At 40.3% G+C, this 13,333-nt stretch overlaps 1 protein-coding gene across 1 annotated transcript in view; it reads left to right on the plus strand.

The window, feature by feature from the left end:
* The window catches only part of FOXO1 (forkhead box O1), a 61,536-nt gene extending 48,542 nt beyond the window's left edge, over positions 1 to 12,994 (plus strand). The window contains exons 2-3 of the mRNA XM_027887704.1: positions 10,416 to 11,769; positions 12,165 to 12,994. Coding sequence (XP_027743505.1) covers positions 10,416 to 11,756 — 1,341 coding nt within the window. The 3' untranslated portion in view covers positions 11,757 to 11,769; positions 12,165 to 12,994. The remainder of the gene's footprint in view (positions 1 to 10,415; positions 11,770 to 12,164) is intronic.
* The last annotated feature ends 339 nt before the right edge of the window (positions 12,995 to 13,333 follow it).

The following is a 13,333-nucleotide window of genomic DNA, read 5'->3' on the forward strand; positions in this document are numbered from 1 at the left end:
TTGTAAATAGTCCTTTGATTTAATAAGGGTCTGTTAAGCACAGAGCACAGCCTACAGTAGTGAGGGAATAGGAATGCTTCCAAAATGGGTGTGAGGGAATTGCCCTTTAGATTTCCCTCCTCTGTTTGCCCATCTTGCTTTGAGAAATAGTACTCTGCCTCCCATAGCCTGTTGAAAGCTGTGACTGTGTCCAGGGGTAACTATTCAGAGTTGGTGCTACATGTTTTGCAAGATTGGACGACTCTGGCTTTATAATACTGAACAGATGTCTTAAAACCCAGCGATAAGCGCCAGCATTTCTTGAAACTGCAGCCTGAAGAATGTCACAGAAAGCAGCATTTGAGAGGAAGACTCTGGCACGAGCAGTGCAACCACCTGTCACGAGTCCTCAGAGCCCTTAGAAAATCAACTAAAATCCCTTTAAGTAAACCACACCTTTTGAAAGAGGGTAGCTGCAACTGGCCAGAGAGTGGAGAGGGGCAATGCGCACTAGAATGTAGCCCAAGGTTTTATTGAAATTTGGATGAGGGTTTTTTGTTGGCATTGGAGTAGTAAATCATGTTACGTAAAATCTGTTAGGCTGTGGGAGCAGACTTGAATTGGAAAGTGCTCTCCCAAAGAGAGCGTGCTGGTGGTCTGACCTGCTTCTGTGGTGGGGGAAAAGAGTACCAAGGCAAGCTGCGTTCAAAGAAGTGAGGAAAAACACAATACCTAGTCTATGTGGTGCCTCTTTGGGATGTACAAAGAGGAGTAGTTGAAAATATGTAATTGCTTCATGCAGCTTTGCAGTAAAGAACAAGTATAAGAAGAGAACACAAAGAAAATGAACAAATGTTGACTGCATAAGGCAGCATCCTCTACAGATTGGTAGATAATGCAGGAGTTTAAAGAGAACTTCAATATGCTTGTTTTTAAGCTATTTTAATAAAAACTTAAGAAATCTATTTTTCCTGCTAATATTTTGTTAATAAGAAAATTATATTTTATTTTCTTTTTATGTATGAGACAGATAAAGGGTGAATTGGCCAGAGGAAAAATAAATAGTAAAACAGTGGCCTTATACACTGGACTGTGTTCACATACAAAAGAAACTAAAGGAAATAGGAATGTCTCTCTCTTTCCTAAGTTTCTCTTGGTTACTATGTCAATATCAGATATTTACAACATTAGGCAAAATCCATAGGGTGGTTCTTATTTTTAAGCTGACACCGTTCCCTTACAAATGTGAAACTTTCAACATCCTAACCACTAGATGCACTGAACAGTTTCTAAAGATGCCCTATACCAAACAAAAAATTCCGCTCAGCTGTTTTAATGTTCCTTTTGTAGTTTTGAGGACTACTCTACAATTTTGATAGTCTATCCTTCCACTTGCTGTAGTCAAAATAAAGATCAAATGCATAGTGAGATGTAGCGTAAGATATCATTCAGCCTGTAAATGAAAGGCTTTGCCCTTCTTTTTACAAGACTTGCAGTTTCCTCAGGCCAGGGATTTCCTGTGGGGCACAGCTAACCCTGCTGCAAAGGAAGCTTGCTGCTTTCATTGACTCTTTGTTTTTGAAAAACTAGTATTCAGTAACATCCACGTCCAGAGAATTTGAGTGCTCTGATGCTTTGTTTGCTAAAGGAAAAGACTTCCTCTTCTAAGGTAATACAGGTGTAATAAGGATAATAAGGAGATATATTTCTTTTTTTTTTTTTTTCTTCAATCTATGCAAAAGCTCAATCAAATCAACTTATGATATTATTGGATCTGTACATAACCCTTGGTACATTGCTTCCCAACGTAAGAAATACAGACAGGCTTAATGCCTTTCCTAAACATATCTCTGCTGCCCTTGTCAGATGAGTGAGCGCTGTAGGAGCTGTGGGTGCAGTGCAGGCACCCTTGGCTCTGCCTGCGGAACCGTGGCTGCAAACTGGCATCTGCTCCTTCACCGTGTCTCTAAGGAGAGGTCTGTGGTCAGGCAGTAGGCATTGTTACAGGTCAAATAAGTCCTCAAGCTTCTCTAATGGTGGCTAGCCCATAGGCAGCACAGTGAATGGGCAAGCCCATGTCTACAGCACATCCTGCTTTGCTTTACCTGTCTCAGTTTTAACTTATTTTCAATTGTTGTGGGTAGCACATTGTTTGTAAATCCATCAGCTCATGACAATCATTCCAACCCTTTAGGTTATCAGTGACTTTGTAAAAGCAAATAGTCTTAATCCATAAAGATGAAGAGATGTGTGGCTCCCTAGTAAAGTATCCAACTGAAACCAAACATTTAGGGCTAGGTTTGCCTTGTGCCTTTACCTGGACAAGTGGCAAAGGATTGCTTTGGTCATTATGCAGGGCTTTTAGCATGTAAAGCTTATGTGACTTCTCAGGCAGGGATCTTTCTAGTTATTTCACTTATCCTATTAAAGCTTTTGAAGTAATCATATCTGGGTGTCTTGGTGTTTTTTTTCCTCATTCTTTTTGGTGTTTTCTGGGGAGGTTTGTTTTGGTTTTTTATTGGTTTCTTTTTTGTGTGGTTTTTGTTTTTTGTTTGTTTATTTGTTTTCATTTGGAAGTTCTCTGTGTGTCCACAAAGGCCAACGCAAAAAATGAGCCCTGTTTTCCAACTGTGATGTTTTTCACCTCTGTGATTTGCACTGAGACCTTGGCCTATTTCTCACCTTATTGCTTCTTACTTGTGAGAACGTGTTTCCAGTGCTCCTTTAAGGATGATCTACTGGTCTAATTAGTATTGATATATTTAGCATGGATACACACTTGTACCTCTTCATTAGAGTGAACGAATGTCAATAGAAGGCAGCTTAGTTTTAGAAAGACAAAAAGGGGGGCGGGGGGTGAGGCTTTCTATAAACAGTACTGTAGTCTTTGTGATAGATTGGGTGTAACAGTGAAGAGTGGCAGAGGTGAAACAGACTGTCTGTTAAACAGGAAACGAGTGATTAACATTTTTTGTCCTACTGATCATAATTATTCCTACTGGCTGAAAAAAAAATAAATACCCCTTAGTCTCTCTTTACTCTAGTCCCGTAATAAAATTTTAATCTATTAGTCATTCTGACATTGTATGGATGAACTGCTTCTTTATTCCTCCACATTTTTTTTTCAAATAATTTTAATAAACTTTACTTATAATTGTGAATAACATTTTCCTTGCAATAACCTGCTTGTGCTCTGCATTCCAGGACAACTTTGCCTCAAATTGTTATGACTGCTGTGGGGCCTGCATCCCCCTAGAGTTGTGTTCCTGGTCACTGCATTAGAGCCCATGGTGAATAATTGTGAGAGGGCTACCTGCCTGTCATGAATCACAGCAGCCTTCCTCACGGCTTACTCCACTACAGATGCTTCTAATGCCCTTAATCCTTTTGATGAGCACACCTTCGCAGTGGTGCATGGTGTTAATCTTGACTGTGCTGTCAGTCATTCAGTGTGACATTGGCATAACCGCAAGTGTTCCCTCGCTTATCTTTCTTGAACAAAAGATAGCTTTTTGTACATGCAATGGCCTATACTCCATGGGACTGTTTTGAAAGACGAATTATTTCCCTAACCTCTGATGTTTTATTAATTGAATCCTTTCCCAGCTTTTTCTATGATAGCTCCTGGAACTGCAGTCAGTCAGGTTATACATATGTCCTCCTGCTTTACTATTTTTGCATTACTGACATAATTGCATGGCTGCTCGTGAAGGCCAGAGGTCTGAGAGTGCTTAAAGAGAGAGGAGAAGAAGCCCCAGTTATAAGGGTATCTTGACTTTGAAACATTCCTCTTCAGTGAGGCCCTGTCTCACTAATGAACTTGAGAAGTGCTTCTTTGTCATAATATATATATGTACACATGCATATATATATGTTCTGTATTTGTGGAAAACAGAAACGTTTATTTACAAATATGGAGCTGATATTTGTTTTCCGTCTGTTGTAATAGAAAGGTTACAGCATCAGTTTTGTAAAGGCAGCATTAGGATTTGTCTGGATCACCAAATACAGTTATTCCTGCTAGATTTAAATTATATTATCTGATATTTATTTCTTCCCTTATATTTTACACTTCACAACTTCTAAAGCTGTGATAAATGAAGCTATCATTTACCCTGATGGCTATTTACCTTTTTTTTTTTTAAAATAACACTATACTTCCTTCTTATTGTTGCCTTTCTTTCACTGTAAAATGGATAGATTTTAGTCAAACCTGCTGGCTGTCTTGGCTTCCCAGATGATTTTACCAGAGGGAGGAAGGTCCATCCAACAAACCTCAGATACTCGTGCATTTTTGTCTGCTGTTTTTCCTAGACAGTGTCACTTAGTTTCCTTGGCTTTGAAATCCTAGCAAATGTTTATATATTTGATGTACATTATGCTGATGATATACCATACCTATATTGTGGTCATAAAAATAAATGTAGTCATAAAACATAGTATTGGCACTGACATAGACATCGTTAGCCTGGTTGTGGCCCTGTCTCTCTTGGCTGTACAGAAAACATAAGACTGGTCGTAAGAAGTTTTGGTTGGGGTCATCATATGTGGAACACTATTCAGGAGTGTGCGTGCCCTGTGTGCATGCTCCTCATACTACAAACCTTGTTTATGGTTTTTACATTAATTCTTTCTAAACGCCTGTGTAGAGAAAGTAGCCAGGTGTTACCACCGCATTAGAAATGTTCAAACTGTCATTATGGAAAAGTGCTTCCAGGGAGTCTACCTAGAATGAGGAGGAGGATATCTGGGGATAGAAATTGGGAATTACTCAAATGCATGTTAGAGTTGCCAGTTCTGACATGTAGGAATGCATAGCCAAGTATCTTAAACATCTATTACTACATACCATGCTCAAGTGGAGAAAACTCCAGTAATTGTTTGCCTGGTGCCACATGTGGCAGAGGGATGCAACCTGGAGGATGGCCAAGCACCTTCAGTGTTCAAAGTTTTTTAGTCTTTGACAGCTATGAAAAGGAAGTGTAGGATAGTATAAATTTGTGAACTTGAATGCAGAATGTACAGGACTTACAATAATACCACTGACATGTGGTCATAGAAAGCTCCTCTCTGTGCTAGAGACCATATATTTATAGCAACCATATAGTGATAACATACAGTCTGTCCTCTTCTTATACATTCATGCATGAAATAAGGGATGCACTGCCAAAATCTTACCACATGAAACAGTTTATGGAAGTATTGCTATCTTTGGAGATGATGTTTCATGGGTGATGGTCTGGGAAAGACTCTCACTATGCCAGCCATCTGTAATAGAAAACACACAGAAGCAGTGCAAGGTCCCTCTAGTGAGGCAGAAGTATTCTTCACATTTCCAGCTAGTACTTCTTAACCATATAACAGAGCAGGAGAAAATATGAAGTCAAAAAAAAGCACCCTCCCCAAGAACAAAGGACCCAAAAAAGCATGACCTGTTTGGGAGGAAATCCTGCCCTTCCACCTGCATGCAGCTGCAGGTGGCAAATTTCCAGCATCTTTCTAAATACAACTCTTTGGCTTGAGGCTAAGCGTCATGCTTTCAGTCCATGCTCTTATCAGACAACAGAGAAGGTTTCTGAGCTGTAATCAAAGTAGGCCATGACTGGGTGGCAAAATTAGCTATTTTGTTAGCATCTGAAGCCTCTGACAAATGTGTGGTTGTGTTAGTGAATACTGTAATATCAGGAACGCTTCTGAGAGAGAAATGTGACTAAGGCTATTTCATGAACATGTTATGTGCTGTCTGTTGACCAATCGCTTTTGAGTGTCCAACACAAGCTTGTGGGAAATCCAAGCTCCACGTGCAGCATCTGCATCTGAAGTTCTTGTAGTTCATTGATATTAGATAAGACAAACAGGATTGCCTTACACCAGCCTCTTGGACCAAAGGGAATTCTGGTAGGTCTGGAGTTACCAATGTTCTCTTTCCTCCTTGGCCTCTTCACCCAGCCCCTGAAAACTTGGCAGAACAGTTGGAAACCACAGCAAAACGGGTGCAGCAGACCTGCCTGTTTTGCCAGGCACTGTCTAACTTAGCCTTGCATAGATGCTACGTGGTGCTACTTGCCATGACTAGCCCCTGCTGCTGCTGTCTGGTTCTTACTGCTGAACAAACCCTGAACAAGTATGCTAGACAACTTCCTGTCCTTTGCACACTTTCCTAGAAGTTTTAATTGCTTCTTTTTTGGAGTGGTGCTTGCCACTGAGGCTTCAAGAGGAGGATGATTTGAACAACTGGACCTGCTATGGAGTCCCCATACAAAGACCTAGAGACAGGTCTGATGTCTTCTGTAACAGCATATGGAAATCTGGGGTCTTCACTTCTCTACTGCAAAGCTTTTGCTTTGGTGGTGTCTCCATGGGGAGATTCTGCTGTTCAAAATCCTTTTATAAGCTGTCAGTATCAGGACATCAGCATCAGGACAGCTGACTCATGTGCCAGTCACCACTAATCACAGCAGACACCTCTCAACAGTGATGATATTAACTGGTGAGTCTCTGACCTTCTGTCCTACTAGTCCTCGACCCTGACTTTCTTTCCTGACCATGCTCCTATTGCAGTATCCTCCAGCTATCAGTTAAAATAAATAAATAAGCAACCTCCCCTCTTCTGCAGAAGCAGTCTTGAGTATTGTGTTCCTGAAAGTTTCTCTTCAACCTCCAAATCTGTTTCAGATATTGTTTGAAGAGATCTGAGAACTGCAGTCAAGTATTGTGACCCAGTCTGTATTTGAAGTAATTTCAGCTGATAGTGGAGTAAACTGACTGGCAACTTCTGTGGACTATCCCCTTGGATTGGCTGTAGAAAGCAGTGGACTGCTGTGATGTCTTCTAAATGAAAACTTAGTGGGCAGTCATTAGACTGTTAATTTTAATAGAAATTCTTGACGTATGTGTTATGGAAGCAGTGTTGCTCCTATGGCCTCCCAGTTTTAATAATTAATATTGGGTTTAAATGCAGTATTAGATATCAGTAGAGCTGTTGGAAATGTTGGAAATGCAGATGAATGATATAAATGTGTAGATTCAAGGAATAATTTTCTTGGCTTCACAGGTTCTATTAGCTGGTATGGGCTCATCGCATTGCACGTAGCAGATACTGGTTTTGCATATTTGGAATCTTAAATCAACAAGTAACAATAAGCATATCCATAGTTTCTGGTCTGAATGCTGAAGTATGGTATGAAGTAAGTTCACTTTATCCCAGAGGTGGAAACTCAATCCCAGGAAGCACTCCACAGGTGGGAGCAGCCTGCTGCCCTCCCGACCCAGGTTGGGATAAAATTCCAGCATGGTTATTCTCCATGTGATCTGTCATGCATCACTGCTGTGCAGAGATCCACCTCAAAATGCAGATGGTTGCTTTTGGAGTCGTTCAGGCTAGGTTTTGGGAGGCTTTGCTTCAAAGTCCAGACGAAAGTCATGATTGAAGGCATCTTGCAGTGTGCTGGGGTTGGTGGTGCCACCGTGTGCCCCAGCCACTGACAGCCACGCTGTTCCTCTGGCGGCCAAGATCCACTGCTGAAACTATACTTTTTTATCAGGTTGTGTTTACATCTGGCACAGATCTGTAGACACAACATCATTAACAGCAGTGCATATTTTCACAAGATTTACCTCTTCAACACTTTTTCCAAGTTAGTAAATCATAGCTTCTCTAATGTCCTGCTGGCTGCGTGAAAAACAGGAATTTATGTAACAAGCTCTGGGCCGCAAACCTTTTCCTGTTAGGAAAATTTTTTTTCGTTGCTGGCAGAGTTAGGAGACAGCTCTGTTACTCAAAGAGCGACCTCAAATGTCCTCGGTACAATAATACCAGATTATAACATTTTTGATGACTAAGGAATAGCATCTTAAATATTTAACACTTGTGTTGCAGAGCAAAGGGAGCTGAGCCTCATCTCGGTGTTTTCCCTGCCTGGTATTTCGTGTGTTTAATATGCCTATTTTGATAGTAAACAGTGATCCTGAGCCAACTGGGTATGTTTACAAAATACAGTAAAAAAATGAACTGGCGCAGGAGGTTTTTTAATCAACAGCCGTGCAGAACAACTTTCTTGCGACATTTCTAGAGCTGGACTTGTGTCAGCCAGGGATTCTGCTGTGGCCCTTTGAGTGAAAACAACAGGCTGCGCCAGGCGAGCCTCACAAGGCTTTGTCGGCCAACCCCTGAGGCCGTGGGCAAGTCCAAAGATGGATTTTCAGGCTTACCCTCTCCTTGTGTTAGCTGCACCTGGTGCAAATAAAATTCCAAGGCTTTCCCTAACACCCGTCGCTAGATTGAGGATAGTATTTTGATTGCAGAGTTACCTGCAATGAAGAGATTCAGTCCTACTTGATAATTTGGTTGGAAATGCTTCTGAGTTTAGGTACATGGTTTGACTCGTTGCTGTGCTGGTTGAACAGCCAGCTGCCTTAAGGCCATGCTCTGCCATCATCTGCTGTCAGGGAGTGTATTGTGCCCCTGTTTGGAGTGAAGCTGAGCTTCTTGGGGTGGGAGGGGGTAGTCTCGAGACACTGGTGCCTGTAAGGTGTTGCAGGACTGTAAGACCTCCTTGCTGCCCTCACCTACTGAAGGTTTCATCTTTGACCCCAGAGTAACCACTGCTGTTAAGCTCTGCAGGTGGTCAGTCCTGCTTTGGCTGGTTGGTCTTCTGTGGTCCAAAATATGTCACGTCTCTTGTAGGGAATTTCAGCCTGTTGTCTCTGATTTGAGCCAGGGCCCATGAGATAACTGTTTTCATCTTGCATGCTTACTTATGGTCTTTGCTCCTTTCTTCTGTCAGCCAGACGTATGGGGAAAGATACGCATCTTTGAGAAAGTTGATGTAGAGAAGTGAAAGGGAAGGAAGGAGACATTTCTGAAGATGCTACTGTCGCAGGCAGCACTCTGGGCTGGGAAATTCAGCAAAAGCAGCCGGAGACCAGAGCGGTGGCTGTGTCCCTCGTCCTCTGATTTGCCACATAAGGCATAAAAAGGTCCATGAGCTGTATCATCCTCATGGTTTGGTGCTGTAGTGGATGTTGGGTGTCAGGTTAAAAACTTAAGAGAAGACAGATAGGAGTTAATAGATGAGAAAACAGAAAATACAGAACGGGGTGTTTGTTGGTCTGGTAGCCATTTACTGTTTTGACATAATTGGTCTACTGGGTTTTTGGTGAAGATCTACCTTACTCTAGTGCTTTCTAGACACAATCTTTCCATTTTGGCTCTCCCAAAAGTTCTTTAGACAACTTGCTGAAAGTTACCAAGAATGGAAGGCGGGTAGCGAATCACTGATTTCTCTGCCACTGGAGGTCTAATTTCTGGTTTATATGTTTCATGTGTTGTTTTATGGTTCCCTCGTACTTGTTCTCCAAAAGTCACCATCTTAGCACAGACAATCTAGGTGGATCTCCACGTAGACCATGCTCAGAAAGCTTTTCTGTTGAAACAATGTTTTTTACATGTGCTCAGGAGAAAATTATATGAGGAAAAATATGTTCATCTACAGCCAGGTAAAGCACAGTTTAGTCTCTTATTAACAGGTCAACCTGTGGGCTTCCATTTTGGATTTTTTTTTAATTATTATTATTATTATTATTTAAGAACAAACCGTGAAACATTACTTATGGCTGAGGAGGTAACAGAAAGCTCCAGTACCTCTGGTCATTCTTGGCACAAGATATCTGATGCCCTCAGATATTAGAAGAGTCAATCTTGCATATTTAAAATGTTGATTTTAGAAGAAAAAGATGGTTTTAAGACTGAGGTTTTCGTGTTTACATGTCTATGCTCTTTGCATTCCGTCCTCTCTTATGATTTAATAGGCAATTTGTGATGTTTATTTTTAAAAATTAGAACTTAATCCTGAACTTGTTTTCTATATGTATTTTCTCGTATAACACAAGAAATATGAACCTCACTAATGCTCAGTGGCAATAGCCACAGTTTGCATGTTGCAAGTTTTCAGGATTTAGTGATGTGCAGGATGAGAATCCATTATTAAGACCATAGAACAGGATTTAGCATTCCTGAACTTTGTGTAAAATAATAATTAAAAAAAAATCCAAAAATACGGTCAGGTTCAATTCATTAGAGTGAAGCTGATAATGAGATCTTCAGTCATCTTCTTGGTCTTCTGGTTTATTTAGTCTCCTTTATGAAGAATTTTTATTTCAGAACAGTTCCTTCAGTGTTTTATTTGACTTTTTATAATGTCAGATGTGATTGGGCCAGATGACAGACAAATTGACATGGCGACTCTTTGCAATCTTGTTTCGGCCAGTTCAGAGTGGTGAGCTGATAAAAGATGTTTCCATACTGGCATGTTTTCTTATTTTATGATTACCCCTGTATTTCTAACAAAATGAGAGTATGTTTAGAAAAGCAAATATTAGTATGCCATAAAAGATGCATATTTTCTCTATTTCTTAAATGCTATTCTGTTTTTCAGAATTCAATCCGTCACAACTTATCTCTGCACAGCAAGTTCATCAGAGTGCAGAATGAGGGAACAGGGAAGAGTTCCTGGTGGATGCTCAATCCTGAAGGAGGAAAGAGTGGCAAATCTCCTAGGAGGCGAGCAGCGTCCATGGATAACAACAGCAAGTTTGCCAAAAGCAGAGGCAGAGCTGCCAAGAAAAAAGCAGCCCTTCAGTCTGGTCAAGAGGGAAATGGTGACAGCCCTGGATCACAGTTCTCAAAGTGGCCTGCAAGTCCCAGCTCTCACAGTAACGATGACTTCGATAACTGGAGTACATTTCGACCTAGAACTAGCTCTAATGCTAGTACAATTAGTGGAAGACTTTCTCCTATTTTGCCAGAGCAAGATGATCTTGGAGATGGGGATGTGCACTCCGTGGTATACCCATCATCAGCAACCAAAATGACTTCTACTCTACCCAGCCTTTCAGAGATGAGTAATTCTGAGAACATGGAAAATCTTTTGGATAATCTTAATCTCTTGTCACCTAATACATCAATGACTGTGTCAACCCAGTCTTCATCTGCTACCCTGATGCAGCAAACACCAGGTTACTCATTTGCATCCTCAACCACAAGTATAGGCTCACCAAATCCAGACTACAGGAAATTTACTTATGCTCAAGCTAGCATGAACTCTTTGTCCCAGATTCCTATGCAGACTCTCCAAGACAGTAAATCAAGCTATGGATCGATGAGCCAATATAACTATCCTGGACTTTTGAAGGAGTTACTGACTTCCGATTCTCCGCCGCACAATGACATCTTGGCATCAGTAGACACTGGTGTTTCCCAGGCTGGTGGCAGGGCGCTGGGCCAAAGTGTGCTGATGGTCACTAACTCAGTGATGCCAACTTATGGCAGCCAACCACCCCACAACAAAATGATGAACCCTAATGCCCGCCCTCACCAAGGACATAACCAGCCAACACCTGCGGTTAATGGCCGTGCCTTGTCACACACAGTGAACACCATGTCACACACTTCAGGTCTAAATCGCTTGTCGACAGTGAAGACTTCGTTACAAGTGCCTATGAGTCACCCAATGCAGATGAATGCTATGAATCCGTATGCCCCCGTTAACAGCTGCAACGGCTACGGAAGGGTGGGAATTGTTTCCCTCCACCAGGAGAAGCTTCCCAGTGACTTAGATGACATGTTAATTGAACGGTTGGATTGTGACATGGATTCGATTATCCGTAATGACCTTATGGATGGAGAAACATTAGATTTTAACTTTGACAGTGTATTGCCTAACCAAAGTTTTCAGCACAGCGTAAAGACAACCACACACAGTTGGGTGTCAGGCTAGGATGTAGTAGGAGGTAAGCTGTGCTTTTTCTGATAAATCTGCAAAAGAGCTAAAGGGAAAAAAAGATGTCAAAATGCTTAAAATCTGGGAGGTCTTCTGTGTTGGCATGTGAACTGCCTCTATATAACAGTCAGTCTCTTTCCAGTTCTTTGTTAGTTTGAAAATCAGGTTTGCACTGGTTGGTGCATTAGGATTGTTGTGTAACAACTTCTGTTACTTCTTGTAGAGCATTTATATTTTGTCATTGATGTTTTAAACCAAAAAACTTGCTGGTAACTAGCCAGTAATGAATAAAATTTTTTTCCCCATTTAAGGTATCTTAAAGATAGTTTGAGCAAATTTTAATAGATTTAATCTCCTGGTGTTAATGTTAATTTGTTCTTTTTGTTGTTTTTTCTTTCTTCCTAGGTGATGGTTAAATTCTCCAGACTTGTCTGACAGCAGGAACTGAGAAAAGCAGTACAAAGACGTCCTTCACCTTTCTTTTTAATTTTCTTGACAAAGCTGTGCGCATGCACTAACTTTTTTTTGAGTCTTTTTTTTTTTTTTTCTTTTTTTCTTCCTTTCGTCAGAGTTGGCAGCAGAGAGAATATTTTCCTGTACAGGATGTTTGCCCAAGGTTTGCAGGTTATGTGCTGCTGTAGATAAGAACTGTGCCATTGGAAATTTCATTACTCTGAAGTGCCAAATTCACTACACCATATAATCACAGCAAAGACTCTTACTTACATCATGTCGTGCTTTCGGTTTTGTACAGTATGATCTGTAGAAGAAGAATTGTTTTCTAAGACTATCTGTTTTGGTCCAAGAAAAATTTATAAAGTTTTGTAAGAATACTGTGATGATCTCATGCCCTAAGTAAGTTTAACCTTTGTTGATGTTACCTGTGTTTTGATGAATTGAGATAACTGTGGACTTGCCTTGCAGCAGTATGAACTGCATTATTTTACTCAAAATTGCCACACATTTCATATGGGAATAGAATAGCCTGTTAAATACGATCCTACTAAACTCACTGACTTTTCAAGGCAAACTGTAGGTTAAATGCCATTTGGTAAGTTACCTGTATTCGTGAAAATTTATGCAAGAATATATTTCATTGTCAGACTAATGACTTTATTGTTGGGCTTAAGATGATTTTTGGAATACTTTCCAAGCTATTTTTCTTATAATTAAAATCTACTTTTGTTACATAGGCAACTTAAAAAGAAAATAAATCTGAGATCTGGCAGCATTCATAACCTCTTAATTTTGTACAGTATTTTAACTGGATTAAGTACATGTTTTTATAAATTTCCGTAGCACTTGGGAGTGCTAATAAAGAAAAAGCTTAATAAGGATCTTGAATACAAAACATTTCTGTTTTGACATCCCTTTTTTTTGTTGTGTGATGTATAAATATAGACAACTTTATGTTTAGGAAGTATTTAATCAGTTTTATATATGCAGTTTTAGAAATGTCATCTGCTTTTATTATCATTTTCACTCTGACTACCACAAAGTGTTAAGTATTCATTGTTAAGATGCTTGTACAATGCTTCACATTTATATTTATTTCATGGAGGTCTCATAATGTT

The sequence above is a fragment of the Empidonax traillii genome, unplaced genomic scaffold, assembly GCF_003031625.1.
Source record: "Empidonax traillii isolate 1590-97213 ecotype Southwest subspecies unplaced genomic scaffold, ASM303162v1 scaffold219:size747757, whole genome shotgun sequence".
Taxonomy (NCBI): Eukaryota; Metazoa; Chordata; class Aves; order Passeriformes; family Tyrannidae; genus Empidonax; species Empidonax traillii.